The sequence below is a fragment of the Pongo pygmaeus genome, chromosome 4, assembly GCF_028885625.2.
Source record: "Pongo pygmaeus isolate AG05252 chromosome 4, NHGRI_mPonPyg2-v2.0_pri, whole genome shotgun sequence".
In the NCBI taxonomy this organism is placed as follows: domain Eukaryota; kingdom Metazoa; phylum Chordata; class Mammalia; order Primates; family Hominidae; genus Pongo; species Pongo pygmaeus.
In genome coordinates, this window is record NC_072377.2 from 138481718 (window position 1) to 138507787 (window position 26070).

The 26070-nt window shown below is 44.9% G+C and overlaps 1 protein-coding gene across 5 annotated transcripts in view; it reads right to left on the reverse strand.

Moving 5' to 3' along the window:
* Window positions 1-2276: 2276 nt before the first annotated feature.
* Window positions 2277-26070, reverse strand: part of VDAC1 (voltage dependent anion channel 1) — a 33306-nt gene continuing 9512 nt past the window's right edge. For 2 of the 5 annotated variants that reach the window (XM_054488558.2, XM_054488557.2), the window contains exons 2-9: window positions 23272-23341; window positions 22620-22669; window positions 21305-21457; window positions 21158-21210; window positions 11023-11250; window positions 6198-6348; window positions 4154-4211; window positions 2277-3228 (exon numbers count right to left, since the gene is read on the reverse strand). In XM_054488558.2, coding sequence (XP_054344533.1) covers window positions 3137-3228; window positions 4154-4211; window positions 6198-6348; window positions 11023-11250; window positions 21158-21210; window positions 21305-21457; window positions 22620-22669; window positions 23272-23338 — 852 coding nt within the window. In that variant the 5' untranslated portion in view covers window positions 23339-23341 and the 3' untranslated portion in view covers window positions 2277-3136. Of the gene's footprint in view, window positions 3229-4153; window positions 4212-6197; window positions 6349-11022; window positions 11251-21157; window positions 21211-21304; window positions 21458-22619; window positions 22670-23271; window positions 23345-23446; window positions 24229-26070 lie in introns of those variants that run through there. The other 3 variants (XM_054488556.2, XM_054488555.2, XM_063665495.1) reach the window with 2 other exon arrangements.

Consider the following 26070-nt stretch of genomic DNA (forward strand, 5'->3'; position numbering starts at 1 on the left):
AACTTCCAAACTTCCAGGTTCACCTAGGGCCCTGGCGCCATGCTTTGCTCTGTGTGTACGTTCTGTGAATGTCTCCTTAATAAACAGATACAGTCTTCAATTCATAAAAGTTCCATTTGATCAATTTCAGGAAAATCAATGTGACGTTAAGCAAGACATTTATTGTGCCCACAGCTTCACCATTCTGGTCTCTATGATTCCCTGCGAAGATTGCTGTTATCCCCCAGAGACACAGCTGAGCTGTCTCTCTAAAGGGCCTGTGTTCTACTCCTGAATCTGGTTTCCCCTAAGCTTTTTTATCTCACCCTGGTGACAGCTCAGAAACACACAAACTCTGTGTTAAGAAAACTAAGAAGTCATTCATCTGCACATTTCCCGAAATCCCCCAGAAGCCCATATTAGACTGAATGGTCTCCTTATTGCAAACTCTCCACCTTAGCCAAGGTGCAAAGTCCTCCCCGTCCCCCAAGAGCTTCCCTTCTCTGAGCTGTACTTAAGTTTTCTGTAAAACCACTCAGCTCAACAAATGAGCTTCTCAATCTTAGTTTCTGCTTGTTGACTTTGAAGTTCATCTATAATAAACACACTGCAGTCCTCTTCCCTGACTCATTGTCCACTTTGTCCATTTGTGTCCTCATACCAGATTGTCTCAATTCTCTTAACTGCTGAGGTATTACGAACTCAAAGCATTTTGCACAATATTCCAACATGCTGCATGCAACAGGCAGACAATAGGTAACTAGTGATGGAAATATTCCCTCATACTCAAGAGAACCCTTTATACATTTTTAAATATTTTAGGGCGAGGCTTGGTGGCTTATGCCTGTAATCCCAAGTACTTGGGAGGCTGAGATGGGAGGATCACTGGAGCCCAGGAGTTCAAGGCTGCAGTGAGTTATGATGATGACAGTGCACTTCAGCGTGGGTGACAGAGTAAGACTCTGTCTCTAAAAGTAAAATATCTTAATATTGTACCTGACATCTGACTAGATGTACCCAGCAACCACTATATGCCATCATCTCTGGATAAATTCTATGAACATTCACTTAGAAATAGCTGCAAGTCCCTGAAGACAGTATGACAAATACTGAGGCCCACAGTTTTTGGGTGATCAGTTGCATAAAATGCTAAAAATAGATGGTTCCTGTTTTGAATGTCACTTTCAAACATAGAAAAAAAGGAATTCTGCTGAAAAATCATGAATGGAAAAAAATGTTCATATTTGTTGAAGCTGGATCATGCATAGTTTATTACTATTTGTTTCCACAATAGGCCGGACGTGGTGGCTCACGCCTGTAATCCCAGCACTTTGGGAGGCCGAGGTGAGTGGATCACCTGAGGTCAGGAGTTTGAGACCAGCCTGACCAACATGGAGAAACCCCGTCTCTACTAAAAATACAAAATTAGCCGGGTGTGGTGGCACATGTCTGTAATCCTAGCTACTCGGGAGGCTGAGGCAGGAGAATCACTTGAACCCAGGAGGCGGAGCTTGCAGTGAGCAGACATTGTGCACCATTGTATTCCAGCCTGGGCAACAAGAATGAAACTCTGCCTCAAAAAAAAAAAAAAAAAAAAAAAAAAAATCCACAATCAAGTTATTAAAAACATATAAATATATGGGAGAATTCCAAAATCACCCCTTCCCATGACCCATATGGAGGGACCTACAAATACAAAAGGATATTACCAGTGATTAGGTTACTTTACCTGGCAGTTAACTTGAAGGCAGATTACCCTCGGTGGGCCTAACCTAATCAGGCGAGTCCTTAAAAGGGTTGGGGCTCTTCCTGGAGGAGACTGGAAGTGAGAGGGACTTCACCTGAGGGAGTTTTTCTGTTTCTGGCTTTGGCGATGGAGGGGACCACATGGCAAGGAATGCTGGCATCCTCTGAGCACTGAGTGGCTCAGCCAACAAAGAAATAGGGACCTCTATCCTACAACTGAAAATAACTGAATTCCACCACAACCCTGAAAGCCTGGAAGAGAACGCCAAGCCCCCAGATAAAATGAGAAGACAGCCTGGTTGACACCCTAATTCCAGCATTGTGAGACGCTAAGCAGAGCCCAGGCAGGCATGCACACCTGCCTCGCTTTGACCTGCATAACTGTGAAATAAATGAGTGTTGTTTTAAGCTGCTAAATTTATAGTAATCTGTTGTACAGCGAGTGAAAACGAATAATATATAATACATACACAGAGCATGAAGACAGAAAACAAATCTAAACAAATGCCCTGTTTATTTATATTTTATTAATAAAGACAACAGAAGGAGGATGAGGTTTCAATATTTTATTCAAGTTTTTTTAAGTGTTGTTAATTACAGCATTTGAAGGGGAGGATCTAATTCCAACAAAATGGAAGACTCTAAAATGTACCCATTAAACTGCTAAAAAAACAAATTGAGTGGTGAGAATACAACAGAAGTCCAATTTAGATTGAGTGTTGTCACCATGTGATTACAATCACACAGACACTTCCAAGCTTATAGCTGGAGCTCCTGGAAGCTATTTCATACTCTGGTGCAAGGGCAAAAAAAAAAAAAACACAACACAAGAAGGAATAAGTCCTGAATTATTGGCTTCATCACATCCACCTTCTCTACCCCAAAATGGCACAAAAGAAACAGTTACCACACCCTGCAGACCTTTTGGTGTAAAAGAGATGATGATGAACTGGGGTGGGAACAGGTCATGAAGATCTGTCTAAAAAAGTCCCATTCAGGTGAGTTTGTACACACCATCAAGCAGCAAGCCTCTCATCAATTAGGGTTAGGAAACCAAGGTTTGATTCTCAGGAAATCACAATTTCATTCATTTACTCAATATGAATTTACAAAGTGCCTACATATTATCAGCTTCCACTTGCAGCCATTTCTAGATAAAAAAGAAACCTGGCATCTCAAAGGGGCCACCAAGTTCTCCCCGAGTCTACCACTGAAAGGACCTTTTTTGGAAATAGGTTTCTTCTGTACCTCTGGAAGGGTAACATCTTAAAGCTGAATCAACTTTAACCTGGAGGGCTAACATATTTAGCAATACTTGCATCCCAGACATACAACATTAAAAGATACACTAAATTCTGAAGGTAGCTATGCTGCAAAATAGTTTAAAATTAAACAATTGTACAGTATTCATTTATGCTTGAAATTCCAGTCCTAGACCAAGCTTGTGGCCACCAGCATTGACATTCTTGCCATCCAGAAGAGCTGACAGTGTCAGTTTGATACCTGCAGGGAGTAAAATGAGGGAGAGGAAAGGAGGAGGAATGGAGAAAAGAAATGACAAGAAAGATTAACACCAAATTCAGAACCTGTTCCAGGTATTATCAGCAGGGTCCAAACTACATGGCCCTTCAATCCTTGTTACTTAGCACTATCTGACCCAACAGGTATCCTAAGTGGGCTTATAAAACAACTGTAATTATCCCACTGCCCAGAGAGCCTACCCAAATCTACTTCTGGAACCCCACTTTCCTTTTTCCTCTCACTGTTCCCCTGGTACAATTAGTCTCTAGCACTGGTAGCATGCAGTAAGCTTCTTTGGCAATCATCCCTTTAAATGAAACCTCAATCGTGAATCCAACCTAAGGTCTTACATGTTCATGTTCATAGTGTACACACACGTGTAGTGTGCATGTACATCCACAGATGCACACAACAAACTGACATTCCCTGGAATAACCTGATTCAGGGAGTAGCTGGTAATCTTAGATTTCCAGGGTTCAAAGGTGGTTATACGCTAGAACTATAATACACCGTGGACTGGCCTAGCCAACTGTGCAGAGGAAACCTGCAAACCACTTTTCCTATTTGTCTTTTTACAGTGGGGCTGATTTATAAGTTAGTTTTGAGAATCTGCCAGAAATAAGTATCAAGCATTATGTACACACTGGAAAAAAGGATGGAAGAAAATAGCAAAGAATATATGTTAGCCTCAGCCTTCTTCCTCCTGCTTGCTACATCTCATATTCTCCAAATGTTTTATGACCCCATACTCCTTTATAAACATTTAATTATACTTTACATATATCCATTTATATATACCCACTGTATTATATAAACATTTTATAAGCAATGACATAAATCAGCAAACCAGCACCACAATTTTTTTTAAGATAAAGAACCGATTTTACACACAAGCAACAACACATACCTGGCTTTAGAGTCTGAGTGTATCCTAAACCTATCAGGCTGGAGTTGTTCACTTTAGCCTAATCAAGGAAATGACAAAACAGAGAAAACATTAAGTATAATACTTTGCACTTCCATCTCCAAAATTAGAGCTTTTTACTCAACCAACCTTGGACTTTAGAATCAAAATTTTTTATGACCATCTTGTTCATGAAGTCATTAAATTCAATACAAAATACATCAATTTTAGGTACATACTTTCCTGTTCAAATGGTGTGCTGAGATCTGACACCCCTCATAAGAACAAAGCAGAGAGAAGGTAGGCCTCTTAGGGGCCAGTGTCCTTTGCTCGTATTAATAATGAGGCTCCTTTTCTCTTGTTTTTAAGTGCTTGCTGTTAAGGGAGCCAAATTTGGTTCTAGTTTAGGAGACTTAAAAAGGGCTGTACAAACACCATTCTGCAACATGAGATTCCCTCATTTCCCCCCAAAGAGATACAACCTCCAGTGCCCTGTGACAACAGAAATGAGCCCAATAGGATTTACTGTAAAAACTATGAAGTAGTTCGAGGGCCTGTGAGCAATGCCAGAGACTCTGCAAGATGCCAACTGACTATTGATTTCTTAATATGCAATGCAGGAGCTGAAAAGGAGAATGAAAAGTGAGGCGGGGGGGAATTATCAATTAGAACCCTAGATTTCAGAGTGCCCCTTGAACTGGTATTAATGGAAGGGGCTCAACAGTAAGCCAGTCTGGTTCAAATCCAGTCCCCGGCACTTTCCTGCTGTGTACCTTTGAGCAAGTTACTCACCTCTCTAAGCTTCTAGTTCCTCATTTGTAAAAACAGCGATGATTGGCTGGGGGCCATGGCTCATGCCTGTAATTCCAGCATTTTGGGAGGCCGAGGCAGGCAGATCACCTGAGGTCAGGAGTTCGAGACCAGCCTGACCAACATGGTGAAACCCCATCTATACTAAAAATACAAAAATTAGCCAGGTGTGGTGGTGGGCACCTGTGGTCCCAGCTACATGGGAGGGTGAGGCAGGAGAATCACTTGAACCTGGGGGATGGAGGTTGCACAGTGAGCTGAGATCGTGCCACTGCACTCCAGCCTGGGCAACAGAGGAAGACTCCGTCTCAAAAAAAAAAAAAAAACAGAGATGATTGGCCAGGCATGGTGGCTCATGCCTGTAATCCCAACATTTGGGAGGTTGAGGTGGGAGGACAGCTTGAGCCCAGGAGTTTGAGACCAGCCCAGGCAACAGAGTGAGACATTGTCTCTACTAAAAATTTTTTTTTAATTAGCCAGGCATGGTGGTGTGCCTATAGTCCCAGCTACTTGGGAGTCTGAGGTGGCAGGATTACTTGAGCACAGGAGGATGAGGCTGCAGTGAGCTGTAATTACACCACTGCATCCAACCTGGGCAACTAAGCAAGACCTTGTCTCAAAAAAACAAAAAATAAAAAAACCCAGAGATGATTAAAAAAACAAAGCACCTATTTCAAATGGGATTAAACACAGTAATCTACATAAAAGGCTCTGCACAGTGCCTGGTACCCATAAGAAGTACTAGTAGTACGATCACTGTACTCATTTGGAACTCTTTTCAAAGTGAGAACATCTCTCACTTTGTTTTTGTTTTTTGAGACGGAGTCTTTTTTTTCTTTTTTTGAGATGGAGTCTCACTCTGTCACCCAGGCTGGAGTGCAGTGACACGATCTCAGCTCACTGCAACCTCCGCCTCCCCGATTCAAGCAATTCTTCTGCCTCACCCTCCCGAGTAGCTGGGATTACAGGCACACGCCACCACGCCCGGCTAATTTTTGTATTTTTAGTAGAGACAGAGTTTCACCATGTTGGCGAGGCTGGTCTCAGACTCCTGACCTCAAGTGATCTGCCTGCCTTGGCCTCCCAAAGTGCAGGGATTACAGGCGTGAGCCACGGTGCCCAGCAGTATCTCTCACTTTGAGTAAGCTGAAGCACAGCACTCCAGCAAACCTGAAGGATTCCAACATAAAGAGCAGATGGGCCTGCCTGTGAAATGCGTGATTCCACAGATACCCACCGAGAAGCAGGCGTCAGGGTCAATCTGATACTTGGCTGCTATTCCGAAGCGCGTGTTACTGTTTCCTGCTGTCCAGGCAAGATTGACAGCGGTCTCCAACTTCTTGTTCACTTTCTGGTAAATGGAGCCGCCGAACTCTGTCCCGTCATTCCTGCAAACAAGCACAGCACAGATGCTGAGCTTCCCAGGGAGGTGAGCTGCAGCCCAGACAAATCCACCCAAGTCTCCCAGAACACAGGGATGCCAGAAACGGACTGAACCAATACTGGTATTAAGGGAAGTCAGAAGTTCACCAAATTTCACAAAACAGGTACTAAATTACAGGAAGTCTGATAAGTATGGAACAGGCACCTGGCAGGCACAGTGGCTCACACCTGTAATCCCAGCACTTTGGGAGGCCGAGATGGGCAGATCACTTGAGGTCAGGGGTTTGAGAACAGCCTGGCCAACATGGTGAAACCCTGTTTCTACTAAAAATACAAAAATTGGCCGGGCTGGTGCCACACGCCTGTAATCCCAGCTACTCAAGAGGCTGAGGCAGAAGAATCGCTTTAACCTGGGAGGCAGAGGTTGCAGTGAGCCGAGATCGCGCCACTGCACTCCAGCCTGGGTGACAGAGCAAGACATTGTCTCAAACAAAAAAAGAAAAAGCCAGGGGAGAGGAGGTACGCGGTGACTCACGCCTGTAATCCTAGCATTTTGGGAGGCCGAGGCAGGAGGACTGCTTGAGCCCAGGATGTAGCTTGGGCAACAGAGCGAGATCCTGTCTCTATAAGGAAAAAAAAAAAAAAGAAGCAGCAAGTAGAGCACTGAGATTCTGAGTGATTTATTTTTACTGCTACTGATGTTATTACTTTTATAAATGATTCTACCAGAAAAATGGCATGGAAGTCTGGGTGCAGTGGCTCATGCCTATAATCCCAGCACTTTGGGAGGCCAAGGCGGGCAGATCATTTGAGGTCAGGAGTTTTGAGACCAGCCTGGCTAACATGATGAAACCCTGTCTCTACTAAAAACATAAAAATTAGCTGGGCATGGTAGCGGGTGCCTGTAATCCCAGCAACCTGGGAGGGTGAGGCAGGAGAATCGTCTGAACCCAGGAGGCAGAGGTTGCATTGAGCTGAGATCTCACCACTGCACTGCAGTCTGGGTGACACAGTGAGACTCTGGCTCAAAAAATAAAAGTAAAAATAAAAACTGGTATGGAAAGAGAAGAAAATGAGAAGAGAACACAGCCAGAAATGGCAAGAAAGGTGGGGCTGCACATATGCCTCAGAAGGCAAGTTAGAGCCCTTGGCACAACCTGCTGCAGCCACTGCTGGGGAGATACAGTTGGCACTGGCCCAGACTCTTGGAGGAGCAGCACTTCAAAAGAGCTGAATCCACAATTCATCTCGTCCACCTGTGCATACTCCTCACCCATGCCGCAACATCTAAGCCCGGCAGGATTTGAAAGGGAGCTTTTTGCTACATCATAAAATGTCTCCCTCTTTCAAAAACATTCAGAATGAAACCCCAGCTGGCCAAGCTCCTTCCTCTGTTACAAACACATTGAATGACTCCAGTTGCTGAGAATATCCCTTTCCCTTCTTCAGTCATTCAAATTCTCCTCTTCCTCTTTTGGGACCCTGCTTAAGCTCTCAGAATTTGAAAGTCTGCCCCACCCAGCTGAACAGCCTATACAAACACGGCAGTCACTGCCACCCCTAAAAAAGCATACAAAGAGCTCAGAGTCTACACTGTGTCCTCTGTCGGGCTGGGGTCTGCACAGATCACAGACTGTCTCTCATTACTGCTTTCAGATTGCTGTTTATACGCAAAGTGCATACTGGTGCCTGGTCAGAAGCAACCTTCTCCGTGGAGGGAACCACAGAAAACAAAAACAGTTAAAGTGGCTGCCACCGGGTAGCTGGGATGAGCAGGCTGAGGCAGGCTGGAATCACTGCTTTTCATAAGCCCATCTGTACTGTTTGATTTTACAACCATGGGTTCAGACTCCTTTGATTAAAAAAATTAAGAAAAATTTTAATGCTGCAATTTTTTAAAAAGGAATGACCATCCTCCTTGCATCAGATGGTCTTCAAGCCTGCCTAGACCCTCTCAAACATCTTTAACATAAAATCAGTGTCTGAGTTCTGCCTCATCATTGTGGGCATTTCCAGTGGAAATGGCATTGGTAACTGTGAGTCAGAGCCCACGTACTTTGGTATCCAGCAAAGGGCTTCAGGACCTAAGAACAAAAACTCTAGTCTTCACAAGACACTCTCCCTAAATCAGAGAACACATTCTAAATTTTCTTTTTTTTTCCCCCCCGAGATGGGATCTTGCTCTGTTTCCCAGGCTGGAGAGCAGTGGCAAAATCATAGCTCACTGCAACCTCAAACTCCTGGGCTCAAGTGATCACAGGCATGTTGCCACCATGCCCAGCTAATTTTTTAAAAATTTCTTAGAGACAGAGTATTTCTATGTTGCCCAGGCTGGTCCCAAACTCCTGGCCTCAAGTGATCCTCCTGCCTCAGCCTCCCAAGTAGCTGGGATTACATGTATGAGCCACACATTGTAAATTTTTGTTTCCCCATGAAATTCAGCGAGACAGACATTATGCTTCTAGAAAGTACAGGGAGACCCAGGCACCGCCTGATTCACAGAGAATCCTGTCTTCTGTAGACAGCCCATGTATGCTACAATAAAACAGCAGCCTGTCAAAAATAACAGATTTTTGAATGACTTTAGTAATATATTCAAATGGGGAAGTTTCTTGGGCTTACATGTTTTTAAAAAGGCCAGACTTTTCAGAATATCCTAAAACCAGGAACACAATACTGCCTTCCTGTACAGAGCTTTCAAAACCATAAACAGAGGCCAGATGCAGTGGCTCACGCCTGTAATCCCAGCACTTTGGGAGGCCAAGGCGGGCAGATCACTTGAGCTCACAAATTCAAGAACAACCTGGGCAACGTGGTGAAATCCTGCCTCTACAAAAAATACAAAAATTAGCCAGGTGTGGTGGCATGCACCTGTAGTCCCAGCTACTTGCAAGGCTGAGGTGGGAGTATCACTTAATCCCAGGAGGTGGAGGCTGCAGAGATCGTGCCACTGCACTCCAGCCTGGGTGAGAGAGTGAGAGAGACCCTGTCACCAAAAAATAATAATAATAAATAAATAAATAAACAGGTGGAACTGTTCAAATTCATCTATATGAAGCACAAAGAATTTCTGTTATGCATCTGGGCCCCTGCAAGCACCAGGGCAACCCAGATGAGTTGTATCAGCTGCCTTCATGCTGGTTCCAAAAATAAACCATACCCACTTGTTGCTTATTTAAAATGCTGAAGCTCAGGTAATGTGGGGGAAATGGCTAACAGCCATCGTTCCTCCTAGAATTGATGCCGAAGAATTGGTGCCAATGCCCAATTTCAAACCAAGGAAAACACTTCCCGTGCCAATCAGCATTCTACATTCAAAAACATTTCTATGCATGTGGTATGTTTCCTATAGCTTTTTTTTGTATGTTTCACCTCTTCTTAATTAAACATACAATAAAATTGATATTTTCTTCTTTTGTTTTTTTTTTTGAGATGGAGTCTTACTCTGTAGCCCAGGCTGGAGTGCAGTGGCGTGATCTCAGCTCACTGCAACCTCCACCTCCCAGGCTCAAGTGATTCTCCTGCCTCAGCCTCGCGAGTACCTGGGATTACAGGCGCCCACCACCACGCCCAGCTAATTTTTGTATTTTTAGTAGAGATGGGGTTTCACCTTCTTGACCAGGCTGGTCTTGAACTTCTGACCTCGTGATCCACCCGCCTCGTCCTCCAAAGTGCTGGGATTACAGGCATGAGCCACGACGCCCGGCCAAAATGGATATTTTCTTGGTATACATTTTTATGAATTTTAACACACGTACACAGATTAATGTAATCATGACCACAGTCAGAATATAGAACAGTTCCCTCCCCCAAATTCCCTCAGTCACCACTTTGTAGTCGTACCCTCCCCGCCCCCTGCCAACCACTAGATTGTCCATCTCTATAGTTTTCCTGTGACTTTTTAGCTGTAACAGATTCCAAATTAATGATAAAAATTCATCAAAAAAATTTATTAATGGAAATAATATTAGTTTACACATTAATATCATTGATTTGCCTTAAGAAGTTACTTCTTTAGTGACCTCTAGTGGAAAGAAAGAAACATGGTAACCCTGCACCCAGCTTGTTCCTGTCACAGGTTAATTCCTCATGAAACTAAATAAAACAAGGTTTATGGATAAAACAAGATTCATGAATGAAATGTGTTTCCCTTAACCTAAATCATCAATCTACTTCAATTCTCAAGGAGCTCTCTCCTAACCTATAATCACTGTTTCCCTTCACCATACTGTCCAATAGTTACTTTTATATGCTTCGCTGTACAGAGAAGATACTTTGTAACTGAGATAATCAGCTCTTAAATTTGTCTACCATTTCTACATGTCGTCAAGCCCAGCAGGCTAATCCTCAGGCATCAGACAGAGAAAGAGAGCTGTTTTAGGGAACGGACATGCTCTGGACTGACACCATGTCCCTGCTGTAATTAATCAGCCACTTCGTGTACCTGTGGCAATATTTACTGTTCATAGAGTGGAAAGGATCTAAGACACTCCAGGAAATGGGTAGGTGGGAAACAAAAGATAGCAGCAGGCCACGTGGCTCATCTAATGCCAACAAACTCACTTTACAGTGGTTAAAAATTGGGCTTTCTTTTAAAAAAAAAATAGTGAAAAGCAATCCCCTTACCACACACACTCCAACCCCATCCCTCCCACTCCGCTGCCCCCATGTACACTTACACATTAGTGTGAAGCTGGAATTCATCAGTCTTGTAGCCAACTGCAAAGTTGCTCTGGGTCACTCGGGATTTTGCAGTCTCAAAATTCATCTGGTAGCCGGCCAGCCAGCCCTCATAACCCAGCACCAGAGCACCCCGGATGGAAGGCCCAGCAATGTCGAAATCCATGTCGCAGCCCAGGTTAATGTGCTCCCGCTTGTACCCTGTCTTGATTTTAGCATTTTTTTTCCTGAAGGAAAAGAAGTTGTATTAAGATCAGAAGCTAACTCACCTTGAAATGCAAGTTGTCTTTTTTGTTTGTTTTTTTAATCCCAGGTCAAATAAAGGGAGCAGAGTGGGGGTGAAGTCAGGGCTCCAGTTCTCCCTTAAGCCACTGCCATACCACCACGAGCAGGATACAACCTCTCTTCCACGGGGACTCAGTCTGCAGAAACCCCACACTAATGAAGTGAGAACACAGACAGGAAAAGCCTGAAAAATAAATACGAAGTAACTTTCTTCTCCTATCCTCTTTGTATGCTTAATGTAGCAGCCTACACAGGCATTCATTAGGTAGAAAGCTACCATGTAATTACGAAACAGATGCATCTTTGATATTTTCCAAACCTGTGGAAAAGATTTATCTGTCATGAAGGCAGCTACCTAAATAGCAGCTTTTAAAGAGACGTTATCTTCTTAGTCTGTGGCTCACACGGTTAAGTAAGGAAACAAAGGCTATGTTCCTTCTAAGTGAATACAACAGTAAAATGGATTTCAATTCCATATTCATGAGATCCCAGTGAGTACATATTTCAGAGAACCGGGTACTGATGTAGAACCTGGAACTCTGCAGTCATGGGGGCCAGGAAGTGTTCGTTAGCCAGACAGTACCCCAGGTCCAACCTGATGATACCAGATGTGAGTCTATAAGAAGTTCAGTGTCTCTACTGCCTGTTCCTCAAGACCCAGCATCCCTTAGGAAGAGCAGGTGAATAGTGTCACCTGCAGACCTATTATTACATGTCTTTTACCAAAAGTACACACTGGAGAACAAGATCACATTGAACAAATAAAACATGGACCGTTTTTATCTGATTGTTTCTATCATTCAGTTACAAGATCGACATCTCCCACAGGAAGCTGCATTCTCAGCAGAGACCACAGGAGGAACCAGATCCGCTTAGAGCCTCAAGGACTACATGGCACTGTTCACTTCTAGCTTTATTCACATTGAGATTAACACTTCATCCTCAGCACCTAGACCATTTCCTCCTAAATGGAACCAGTGCTCCTTGGAGAAATGGCCGACTATAGATCTTATGCAGGAAATGTACACAGTGACCTAAAACATCTATCAAAACTATTGAAAAATACTGGGGTGGAGGCAAAAGGACTTACAAGCTAACCTGAAGAGGCTCCCAAGGGCTTTGACAATGGAGCAATGTGAGCCTCAATAAGAAAAATATCAGCAATAGGCTGAAACATATTAAACAATATGTTTATTCTAGGCATTATAATGACACTCGGGGCTGGGCGCAGTGGCTCATTCCTGTAATACCAGCACTTTGGGAGGCTGAGACGGGTGGATCACGAGGTCAGAAGTTCGAGACCAGCCTGGTCAATATGGTGAAACACCGTCTCTACTAAAAATACAAAAATTAGCTGGGCGTGGCGGGGGGCGCGTGTAATCCCGGCTACTCAGGAGGCTGAGGCAGGAGAAACGCTTGAAACCAGGAGGCAGAGGTTGCAGTGAGCTGAGATCGTGCCACTGCACTCCAGCCTGGGCAACAGAGTAAGACTCCATCTCAAAAAAAAAAAAAAAAAAAAAAAAAGAATTATAACGACACTCAAATCACATAGCTGTCATCTTTAGAGACTAGAGAACCAACCTGTTATTTTAAAAAACAGCAAAAGGCCAGGTGCGGTGGCTTATGCCCATAATCCCAACACTTTGGGAGGCCGAGGTGGATCACCTGAGGTCAGGAGTTCAAGGCCAGCCTGGCCAACGTCGCAAAACCCCGTCTCTACTAAAAATGAAAAATTAGCTAGGCGTGGTGGCGCATGCCTGTAATCTCATCTACTCGGGAGGCTGAGGCAGGAGAATCGCTTGAACCCGGGAGGTGGAGGTTGCAGTGAGCCAAGATCATGCCACTGCACTCCAGCCTGGGTAGCAAGAATAAAACTCAGTCTCAAAAAAAAAAAAAAAAAAAAAAATCATGAAACAATCACATAAATTTGAACAGACTAGAGATTTGACAATATTAAGAAATGATCCACTGGGTGTGGTGGCTCACGCCTGTAAACCCAGCACTTTGGGAGGCCAGGGCAGGTGGATCATCTGAGGTCAGGAGTTCGAGACCAGCCTGACCAACACGGAGAAATCCCATCTCTACTAAAAATACAAAATTAGCCGGGTGTGGTGGCCCATGCCTGTAATCCCAGCTAGTCGGGAGGCTGAGGCAGGAGAATCACTTGAACCCGGGAGGCGGAGGTTGTGGTGAGCTGAGATCGCACCATTGCACTCCAGCCTGGGCAACAAGAGTGAAACTTCATCTTAAAAAAAAAAAAAAAAGAAATGATCAACTTTTTTCAATATAATAATAATATCATGGTTATGCTCCTTTAAAATGGAATCTTGCCATTTAAAGATACATAAAATATTTACAGCTGAAATTAAATGCTGTTATTTACTTAAAATAATATGTGTGTGGAGGACTGTTATATTTATGGCTGTATAAATAAAACATGATTGGCCACAGGTTGGTAACTATGAAAGCTGTGTGATAGGAATAGAATGAGGGTTAAACATATTTTTCTGTATATTTTTGTATGTTTCAGGTTTCTCATTTAAAAAAAAATAAATAAAGGTTAAACATTCCAAATTCTCAATGAGATAAGAATTTTAGAGGTCACAGTTGAAAATAAAGCCAGCACCCCTCCCAAGTGATGTAGGAAAATAGCCTGTTCCATGGCAAGAGTGACACCGTCTTGAAACAAAACCACCACTGATACAGTTTGGATGTTGTACCCTCTAAATCTCATGTTGAAATGCAGTCCCCAGTGTTGGACCTGCTGGGTGGTGATTAGACCATGGGGGTGGATCCCTCATGGATTGGTGCTGTCCTCACAATAATGAGTTATGAGATCTGGTTGTTTGCGTGTGGCACCTCCCCACCACTCTCTCTCTCTTGCTCCTGCTCTTGCCATGTGATGCGCCTACTCCTGCTTCATCAATCTCCATGACTAAAAAGCTTCCTGAGGCCTTCCCAGAAGCCAAGCAGATGCCTGTGCTATGCTTGTACCGACTGCAGAACCATGAGCCAATTGAACCTCTTTTCTTCATAAATTACCTATCCTCAGGTATTTTTTTCTTTTTTTGAGACAAGGTCTCACTCTGTCGTCCAGGCGGCAGTGCAGTGGTGTGATCATGGCTCACTACAGCCCCTACCTCCTGAGCTCAGGTGATCCTCCCACCTCAGCCTCCCAGGTAGCTGGAACTGACTATAGGTGCGCATCACCAGGCCCAGCTAGTGTGTGTGTGCGTGTGTGTGACAGGGTTTCACCATGTTGCCTAGGCTGGTCTCCAACTCTGGGCTCAAGCAATCTGCCTGCCTTAGCTTCCCAAAACGCTGGGATTATAGGCGTGAGCCACCTCGCCTGGCCAGGTATTTCTTTAGAGCAATGCAAGGACAAGACTATAGGCACTCACCACAATGACCAGCGTGCATGCCTGCGTGCGTGCGTGTGTGTGTGTGTAGATGGGGTTTCACCATGTTACCTAGGCTGGTCTCCAACTCCTGGGCTCAAGCAATCTGCCTGCCTCAGCCTCCAAAAATACTGGGATTACAGGCGTGAGCAGTAATGCAAGTAGAGCAGTGCAAGAACAGCCTAATACAGCCATGACAACCAAGGAATGCATCACAGACAATCCCATAAAAGAAACAATGCCAGCTGGGCACAGTGGCTCACACCTGTAATCCCAACACTTTTAGATGCCAAGGCAGGTGGATCACTTGAGGTCAGGAGTTCAAGACCAGCCTGGCCAACATGGCAAAACTCCATCTCTACTAAAAATACAAAAATTAGCTGGGTGTGGTGGCGCACACCTGTAGTCCCAGACACTCAGGAGGCTGAGGCAGGAGAATCGCTGGAACTCGGGAGGCAGAGATTACAATGAGGCAAGATCACGCCTCTGCATTCCAGCCTGGGTGACAGAGTGAAACTCTATCTCAAAAAAATAAATTAAAATAAAAATTTAAAAAGTAAAGATACTTATCTAACCTCCCTGTGGTCACAAGTTTTGCGAGAGATTTTTGCAAGATGGTCTAAGACATGCACATGTCTTTACTCTAAAAGCTTGCTATATAAAGAATACTTTCTGGAGGATGAATGCAGGGATCCACTGTCTCTTGGCTGCTTGAGACATCGCTTCTATTTGTAAGTCTCTATTAAATGTTTCTTTCTGAGAAACTGGATTTGTCAGTCTCTTTCTTTGGCCGCTCAGCTCCCTCAGCAGTTGGGGGTAGGTGTGCACAGACCTGCTCACCAACAGAACAAGTGACAATGAAACTTATGCCTTGGAACCTCAACTTTGTTCAAGTTACTTCTGTACATTTTGGCAAGGTTTGAAGGAAAGGAGTAACAACCAAATTCTCTCTCAATAAGAAAAATCCAAAACTGGTCAGGCGTAGTGGCTCACAGCTATAATCCCAGCACTCCAAGGAGGGGGGATCACTTGAGGTCAGGAGTTGGAGACCAGCCTGGCCAACATGGAAAAACCCTGTCTCTACTAAAAATACAAAAATTAGCAGGACGTGGTGGCATGTGCCTGTAATCCCAGCTATTCAGGAGGCTGAGGCACAAGAATTGCTTGAACCTGGGAGGTGGAGGTTGCAGTGAGCTGAAATCACGTCACTGCACTCCAGCCTGAGCGACAGAGTGAGATGTCTCAAGAAAAAAGAAAAAGAAACCTATCTTCATCTGCCTGCTCTTTGGGGAAAGAAGTCTGGGTTTCAGCCAAGTATGTGATTGGCACCAGGCTGGCTGAGATGACTGATGATTAGACAGCTGTTGAGAGGCTGACATTTACAAAGGGAAAAAGAAATAAAATCAGGCATCTTCTAACCACTACCTTTTTCAATTTTTAATAAAAAGCTGCTGATGATCACAAACTATGATGCCTATGGCAGGGCCTCTGACCAGTGGTGTGCACCACCTGCACCAGTTTACATGGCATCCCCACCCACTGTCTCACTGGATTCTGGCCAGGGCCCACAATCCCCAAGAGAAAGGGCAGTGCTGGGGAGTGGCTCAGGCTTCTCTCCAGGTCTCTTTCTAACACTGCACACCATGTCTGTGGAGTCTTCCTCTTTCAGATATTATTGGGATTTATTTTTAAGCTATTTCAACAGTAGTGCTAATTTGACAAGCACCCGAGAGAGGCCTGACTGATTTGTGGTTAACAAGCAAGCTTTATTTGTGGTGGATACTCAGTGTGGGTGCTGGTCCTTATTGAGGTCTGCAGCCTCATCCAGATGTGGTCTACACTCAGCTCCTCCTGGGGGCCAGGTGTTTTCCCAGGCTGTACCCTCAGTCACTTTGGAAAGCCAGCTTTCATTTCTAATCTCCATCATGCATCACCAGAACTTTCCTCAAATACCCAGTAGCAATATGTACATCTAGCAGCCAGAATTTTAGTTTTTTTTTTTTTTTTTTTTTTTTTTTTTGAGATGGAGTCTTATTCTGTCACCCACATTGGAATGCAGTGGTATGATCTCGGCTCGCTGCAACCTCCACCTCCTGGGTTCAAGCAATTCTCCTGCCTTGGCCTCCTGAGTAGCTGAGATTACAGGTGCGTGCCACCACGCCCAGCTAATTTTTGTATTTTTAGTAAAGACAGGGTTTCACCACGTTGGCCAGGCTGGTCTCAAACACCTGACCTCGTGATCCGCCTGCCTCGGCATCCCAAAGTGCTGGGATTGCAGGCATGAGCCCCTGCGCCAGGCCCACAATCTTAGTTTCTAAATATCATTCTCCAACATAAAGAACCAAGGCTCCTTGGAGAAATGGCGGATAGCAGGACTGGGGAAAAACAAGTACTAGATGAGCGTGGTACACTTTCTAAAACCAGAAATAAAGACATGCTCTGAAAAATGACAGAGGTTTGTCAAAAAGCACACAGAATGTATTCTCCCAAAGCCCATACCTGGGACAACTTGAGCAACAAAATAAATGACACTGGGGATTATAGCCCATAGAGTAAATGTTCATGCATCTATACTAATATAAATAAATAATTGATTGAATACATACATGGGGAAGAAGGAATAGCTCTTCCTTACAGTAGAATACCAATTAACAAGTGAAGGAAGGATGGCAATAGAAAATTACCATTTGAGGCCGGGTGTGGTGGCTCACACCTGTAATCCCAGAATTTTGGGAGGCCAAGGTAGGGGGCAGATCACTTGAGCACAGGAGTTCGTGACCAGACTGAGCAACATGGTGAAACACCGTCTCTACCAAAAATATAAAAAATCAGCCAGGGGTGGCAGCAGGCACCTGTAGTCCCAGCTACTGGGGAGGCCGAGGAGGGAGGATCCCTTGAGCCAGGGAGGCAGAGGTTGCAATGAGCTGAGATCACACCACTGCACTCCAGCCTGGGTGACAGAGTGACACCCCATCTCAAAAAAACAAAAAAGAAAAGAAAATCACCGCGTGGTGGCTCACACCTGTAATCCCAACAATTTGTGAGGCTGAGACGGGTGGATCCCTTGAGCTCAGGAGTTCTAGACCAGCCTGGCCACCATGGTGAAACCTCATCTCTACTAAAAATACAAAAATTAGCTGGGCTTGGTGGCACGTGCCTGTGGTCCCAGCTACTTGGGAGGCTGAGGAAGAAGGATTGCTGGAGCCCAGGAGGCAGAGGTTGCAGTGAGCCAGGATCCCACCACTGCACTCCAGTCACCATTTACGAAGCGTAACTGTTGCAGGCAAGAATCACCAATGGATGTTACTATTTGTGAGCAAAAGTATAATGAGAAATAGAATATCTGCATAATCTCAAAGTGTCCACCCACAAGATACTTACTAATTACAAACAGAAAAATTGTAGCTTTACAGTGAAGAGAGTTGGCAGACACCCCTTCAAAACTGATCACCAAAAATGAGGCCTATTGATACATTCTTCCTAACATCACATGCTGAGAATATAATACAATAACTTCTACAGTTGCCAAAAATGCATAACCTAAATTTAATCATAAGGAAGCATCAGACAAATCCAAACCGAGGGACATCTTAACAAAATAATTGGTCACTCTTTTTCAAAAGTATCAGTCAGAAAATATTCCAGATTAGAGAAGACTTAACAATTAGATGCAATTTAGGAACCTGAACTGGATCATAGATCAGAAAAAAGATGTCATTGTGACAACAGATTAATTAACTATATGATATCAGCATTAACTTGCTGATTCTGATCATTATAGTTACGTAAGCCATTAACATTAGGAGCTGGGTGAAGAACACAGGAGAACTCTGCATACTATCTTTACCACATTTTTTTCTAAGTATAAAATTATTTTGAAATAAAAAGTAAATTTAAAAAAAAAAGGGCGGGTGCGGTGGTTCATGCCTGTAAACCCAGCACTTTGGGAGGCTGAGGCAGGCATATCACCTGAGGTCAGGAGTTCAAGATCAGCCTGACCAACATGGAGAGACCCTGTCTCTACTAAAAATACAAAATTAGCTGGGTGTGGTGGCGCATTCCTGTAATCCCAGCTACTCGGGAGGCTGAGGCAGGAGAAACACATGAATCTGCCCAGCACTTTGGGAGGCCGAGGCAGGCGGATCACGAGGTCAGAAGTTCAAGACCAGCCTGGCCAATATGGTGAAACCCCCATCTCCACTAAAAAATACAAAAATTAGCCAGGCATGGTGGCCCGTGTCTGTAGTCCCAGCTACTTGGGAGGCTGAGGCAGAAGAATCACTTGAACCCGGGAGGAGGAGGTTGCAGTGAGCTGAGATCACACCACTGCACTCCAGCCTGGGCGACAGAGCAAGACTCCGTCCCCCTCAACCCAAAAAACAAAAAAACAAAAAACTTACTTTGTGTTTTATACTGCAGGGCCTGGAGACCTCTGCAAACGTCCCTAACGTCATGGTAAGGAAATTGTCTACAAATTCTGAAGTGTGCTATCCCAGGGCAGCAGGCAAAGTCCCAGGCAGCAAATTCAAGCATGTGGGCACATCCTCCAGCCCCTCATCCTATCCCAGGATCTTTCTGGATAACCCCTCCCTGATACCATGGCAGAGTTCCTCGGGGTAGAGTGCACAGCACTGCAAGAAGGCAGTGCTCTTGCAGGAGAAACTACAGCAGCGAGGAGGAATTGAGAGTAAATCAACCCCGTAACAATGGTCTCTTCAGATCATCTATAGCCAGGCTATAAGAAGACATCTCCAGAGGGTAGGAACCCTGTGTGCCCAGTCACTTGTGTGCACTGCACACCCAGCACAGGTCTGGACTTGGTAGATCCTCCCTCTAATAAATATCTGTTGGAAAGGAAAAAAGGAAGAAAGAAAAAAAAATATGAAATGGCAAAACTGAAAAATTCATAGTGCCATTTAACTACACACTTAAAAATGCTAAGTTTTATATGTATATCTTACCACAATTTTTTTTTTGGAGACAGAGCCTCTCCCTGTAGCCCAGGCTGGAGTGCAATGGTGCGATCTCAGCTCACTGCAACCTCTGTCTCCTGGATTCAAGCGATTCTCATGCCTCAGCATCCCAAGTATCTGGGATTACAGGCACGCACCACCATGCCTGGCTAATTTTTGTATTTTTATTAGAGATGGGGTTTTGCCATGTTGCCCAGGCTGGTCTCAAACTCCTGACCTCAAGCAATCCACCCACCTCAGCCTCCCAAAGTGCTGGCATTACAGGCATGAGTCACTGCATCCGACTCTTTTTTTTTTTTTTTTTGAGATGGAGTTTTGCTCTTCTTGCCCAGGGTGCAGCGCAATGGCGCCACCTCGGCTCACCACAACCTCTGCCTCCCAGGTTCAAGCGATTCTCCTGCCTCAGCCTCCCAAGTAGCTGGGATTACAGGCATGCGCCCACCATGCCCAGCTAATTTTTATGTTTAGTAGAGACAGAGTTTCTCCACGTTGGTCAGGCTGGTCTCAAACTTCCGACCTCAGGTGATTTGCCTGCCTCAGCCTCCCAAAGTATTGGGATTACAGGCATGAGCCATCACGCCTGGCCCACAATTTTTAAAAACTGAAATTCAGTACATGCCCTTGATCCTAACATCAGTATACAAAACAATCTTCCCCAGGTTTAGAAGACCCACCAATATGAGTGGAAAAAAACAAGGGTATATTCTAAAAGGGAATAACTCCTTCTAGGCACTTTGAAAAGCACCCAGGAATTGAGGCAGACCACCATGCTATCTTGCCAACTGATGGGTGAAGAACTAACAAGCCTAATACATCTGTAGCCAGAAGGCCTGGGGAAAGTGCAGCCTCAGGAGCCACCTTGCAGATATACCCACAGGGTCTCAGTGTCCCTAAGCAGGAAGCTGGGAGAAGGACTTCCACGCCTGAAGAAATGAGGCTGGCAACAGTGACCAGTTAGGCCCTGCTTCCAAATGTCACCCACTCCCATTTGGCCATGGCCACTTACATCACCAGCAGCCTAACTCACATGAAATGGCTATTACTGAACAGAAATCCTGCAACCTCCATGGCAGAAACTAGGAGAACACTAACAAAATGCAGAATCTTATTACAAAACACGGCTAAACACTGGTCTTAATCCTCTATTAGAAAGTGAGCTCCCTGGCGGGTAACAATCATGGCCTGGGCACCCTTAGATCTCCAGATGGGCACAGGGCCAAGCACAGGTGGCACTTAGAAATTGTTTGTTGGGTAAATACCAATCCTGAATTAGGAAGTGCTCATTATAGCATAGTCTGTTAGTGCATAGATGTGGATACGACCCCTGGGACCAAATCAAAACCAGAGGACTTAAATCGCCAGGTCTTGGAGGCCATATTTTAGGTGCTGTCAGCCCCCAAAACATTTTGTCACAAAGGGCTTCCACCACCTGCAACATCAGAGAACATCCTTGTGGAGAAAACAGATGAAACTCTTACCCAGTGTTAGGTGAGAAGGATGAATCGAAGGTCAGCTTCAGTCCACGTGCAAGCTGAACAGAAAAGAAATATGCCAGTAGATTTAGTCACAAGGCAGGCCGGCAGATGTGAATTAATAAATGCGTGTCTTTTCACAGCAGCCATTACCTGATCTTCCACAGTAATCTCGGTGCCTAGTGTATTGTCGGTGTTCCATTTCTCTGTAAACGTCAGGCCGTACTCAGTCCATCTGTACTTGGTTTCCAGACTGCCCGTCACTTTGGTGGTCTCAGTGTTGGCTGAGCCTGAGCTTGTAAATTCCTTCAAAGGAGAGAGAGAGTCACAGCCTGCACCATAGCACTCACCTGGCTTCACTTTACTCCTAAACACTATACTTGCCTTTCTGCAAGAGGCAAGACCCTGAATGCGGGGGGGCCAAGGCTAACTCTACAATTCAAATAGATATTTAAAGTACAGATGGGAGTAAAGGAGCCTGCTATGTAAAGAAATCTTATGGGGAATTTGTTGTCAGCAGACAGCTTCCTTCCTCTCTGTAACTCTTCAGTCTGGACAGAAAAGCATCTCCCTTCCATCCTGGCTCCAGCCCGGTACAGAGAAAAAGCACTGAGCTAAAGCTGACACAGCAGTAATTCAAACCCAAAACTTCTTCCTTCCAACAATTACTGCACACCAATTTAAAAGGGACTACTAAGATTACTTTAAAAACACTTATGTGGTTGAACGCAGGTGAATTTGAAAATAAGAAGCACAAGGAAAACTAAAACTGAGACCTGCCCCATTCTCCTCTGAGTATTACCTGCTGCTGAACTGGGGGCCTACTGGCATGGTTCCCCTGGACCACCCATCATGTAGAAAATTGAATGAATGTGAAAACCACAAACTGCCAGAATAAAAAAAACAACAACAAAGTACCTTCTTTTGGCTTTGCCGGCCAGGTCACGACAGTTATTTGTTGATCTACAACAAATTCCCACGTCCCATACAATGGTCACTATTTGGGTAATGGGAACACTAGAAGCCCAAACCTCACCATTACACAATACATCCATGTAACAAACCTGCACATGTACACCCTGAATCTAAAATCTTTTTTAAAAATAAAAATAAGCCAGGTGCGGTGGCTTAGGCCTATAATTCCAGCACTTTGGGAGGCCAAGGTGGGCGGATCACCTGAAGTCGGGAGTTCAAGACCAGCCTGACCAACATGGAGAAACCCCGTCTCTACCAAAAATACAAAATTAGCCGAGCATGGTGGCAGACGCCTGTAATCCCAGCTACTCGGTAGGCTGAGGCAGGAGAATCACTTGAACCCAGGAGGTGGAGGTTGTGGTGAGCTGAGATCACGACATTGCACTCCAGCCTGGGCGACAAGAGCGAAACTCCATCTCAAAAATAAATAAATAAAATAAAATAAAATAAAAATAAATAAATACTCATGTTCCATGTGGGTTGGACAACTTACCAATCCATTCTCAGATTTTGTTTTCAAATCAAGCTTTATTAAGCCAAATCCTAAAGAAAGAAGAAGACAACTGTCAATAGGTTAAATAACTAACTAGAGAACAGCACCTCTGCCCCCCTCACAGTTGCTTCGAAATGCTTTTTTAAAAGAAGCACACTCCTGCCACAAGGGCTGAGGGCACCCAGTCTCTGCTGCTGCTTGTGGGGTGAGCTCAGCTGCCATGGAACAGCAGCAGACAGAATGGGCACAGAATGGGCACCCCCACCTGGGTCCCACCTGCACTCCCAGCAGGGTCTGATAAGAAGACGCCTGACAGCTGGCAGAGACACAGTCATTGGGCCTTGTGGGCATGTGCCTAAGCACAGGCTAAATATAGAAGCCGCCCTCCACTGCAGCAGCTTCTACAGGGCTGCTCCATACTTGGAAGAGAAAACAAGAATACCCACTTGACAGCACCAATGCAGGAGCCTGTCCAACTGGGTGCACAACCAAAGTTGCTTCAATTGCCACACAAATGAAAGCTTCTTTTTTCCCTCATGTGAACGTTCAGAACAGCTGACCTACCCGGGTCTCCTAAACAGTTATCGGTAAAGTCTCAAACATGCCAACTCAGTCTGTGAGCTGAAAGGCACTCCCTCTCTGCAACACTCACCGTAGCCCTTGGTGAAGACATCCCTGGCAGATTTTCCAAGATCAGCATACGTGGGTGGCACAGCCATCTTCTGCTACGATAAAAGAATCACCAGAATAAATGCATTGGTAATTAGGGAAATTAGCTTTCCATCAATAACAATTATTAGATGTAATTAGCAACCAATAAAAATCACCTAGCACTAAGACTTCCAGGTAGCTTATCCTCCCAGATGGGCCAAGAAGCCCTTGCTGTCTTGTCCTTCATTCTGTGGCCAGAGCTTGAGACACTCAATGAGTCTTTGTTGACAGAGGATCAACAATTTAGACCTCTCCTTCTCAGCATCCCCAGGACTGAGCCCAGGCCCAGAACAGAGTAGGAGTCAGGAAATATTTGCTTAATGAATAAACTATCAAAGACACATTTCCATGAGCCAGTGACTTTACTGAATTGTAGGACTGTTGCCAATAAAACATATCATCTTACAAAATGTCAGCTATTAGGACATTAAATGCACCGAATAGAAATCAGAGCTTTTCATGGGAACATCATTTTCCATGTGGCTCTGATTTCATTCATTCAACAAATATTTATGGAGTACCTACTATATGCCAGGATGGGCCCAACTTTTCACAAAACTTTTGGACTTTATGAGAACCCACTTCATATTTCTCATAGAGAACACAGTAAAACCTAACCAGTTTGGCAACTCTTCACATGGAAAAAACCCAAATACATCCTCCAAATACATTAATTTAAACAAACATTTATTGCGCTCCAGTGTAACTTTATTTTTAAAACCAACCATCAAAGGACTACTTGGGATTGCTGCATATCGCTAAGTCAATCAACAAACATTTATTAAGCACCTCGGTGTTCAAGGAAGGAGAGTAACTCAAATAGTCTTCGCCCTAAGGACCACACTGCATTCCTGGAAGGCTTTGCTTTGGCATGCTGTATATGCTGTGTACACAAGATTAATATCCTAATCTGGGACTGTACACGGTGTGCTCTGCCCAGGAGGAGAGGGGGTCATGCATGAGAAAGCCTCATCTCCTGCACCTTCTCCATCCCCAGAATCATTAGTCTCAACCAGAAGGACCATTCCATTCGTTTTAAAATAAAGTATACCTAAATTATCAAAATTCATCTGCATATATACCATCTGAAGTTACATGTATATATATTCACACAAATAAACACATGTATGACATGCTCCTGGTGAGTGGGAGGGAGCCCACTAAAAAGTGGTTCAGGTGATCCCAGGGGAACAATATCACAAATGGAAGTTGCATTCTTGGCCAAAGCTTTAACTTCAAAGGCATTGCAGGAGGCCACAGACTCACTGAGTATGTTGTAAAAGAAACAGTATAAACTTCTACAATTTTAAATTATGAAGTTGTGATCCAGGTCCTACTTTACTTTTTCCAGATGCTTTGTTAATTTTATCCCAGCTCACTTTTGTGTCAAAGCACAGACAGAAGAGCAGCGAGCTGTTTACTCTGTCCTATTTTTGTCACTGCTGTGTTATTTCTTGCACATGATCAGGCTGAAACCATGGACAGGTCGGCCCACATTAGTATCAGGGTAGAGAGATGAGGGGGGAAGATCCATTTTACACTGCCCGCCACTGGCTCTTTCAAGTCTGGGGGCTCCCCTCTCCCCACTTTTTCCTCCCTCCCAAACTAACCCTGTAGGTGCCTCCCCCCAGGATAGACCAGGAAACCACCCACCAGATCCTCAAGAAATACCCTTTACCTGACCCCTTCCTAGGAGAACAACTCTGGATTGAAAGCTGAGGCAATGTAACCCCAGGCAGACACAGAACATAACAGTAAAGGGCCCAGAACATTCTCCACCCGACAGGGTTAACAAACAATCAGTGAACCAAGCACCCCTCTTCAGTGCTATCCCTCCCAGGGGGGCCAAAAACTCAGCCGCGGGTGGGGGTTGGGGAGGCAGGAGGAGAAGCAGTCCAGTGGTAATATCTGTGGGTCAGCTGAGACCTCCCTGGACCTTAGGAGCCAGAGCCTTCCCCACGACTCTGCCCTGACCCCACAGAAGAGACGCCTCCCAGACACAGCAGCCTTCACATCTGGACTGGTGCCCGCTCAGGATAAAGGCAGAGCACTCATCCATTAAATGTTCCCCAAATGCCCTCTCTCATCACTAATCCCCAAAACCCAACAAGCACAGCCACCTGTCAAAAAACACCCCACCCACAGCAAACATCAGCCTAAAGTACAAGGCCACTAAGGAGATTACCACCCAAGGACAAGGGACTCAGAGAGCAGAGCTCAGAAGAGCAGACAGGACCCCTCCTGGGGCCTCTAGGAGCTCTGACACGGCCAAGCTCTTTTGGGGCTGTGGGGTTCCACAACACAACCATGTCGTTGGTACCAGCAGCACACAAGTGAACTTGCTGGTTCACTAAAACATATCCTTATCCAACGCCTCACTGTAAACATGCTGGATGCTGGCTTTCTCATCTGTGTCTTGCTTTCTTCCCCATCTCCTTGAACACCGACAATGAAGCATAATCTCCCCAGTTCTGGGCCCCCAGGTAAGCATTCTACCCAGCACAGCACTTGGCAAGGAAGACACACAGAAACCACTGGCTGAATGGAGTCAAGTCCACTCCCGGGCCTGAAGTGACACCACCGAGGACAGCAAAAGGATGACTCGCCCTTTCACTAAAGGCCCCCAACTGCCAGGTAGTGGTAGCTTCCCCTCCTGCTTTTTGTGCACTTCGGCCCATCCCCTGCTGCACTGATCTGACGGAACTAAGGAAGGCCCGAGACAGCTCTGCCGCTCCCTGAG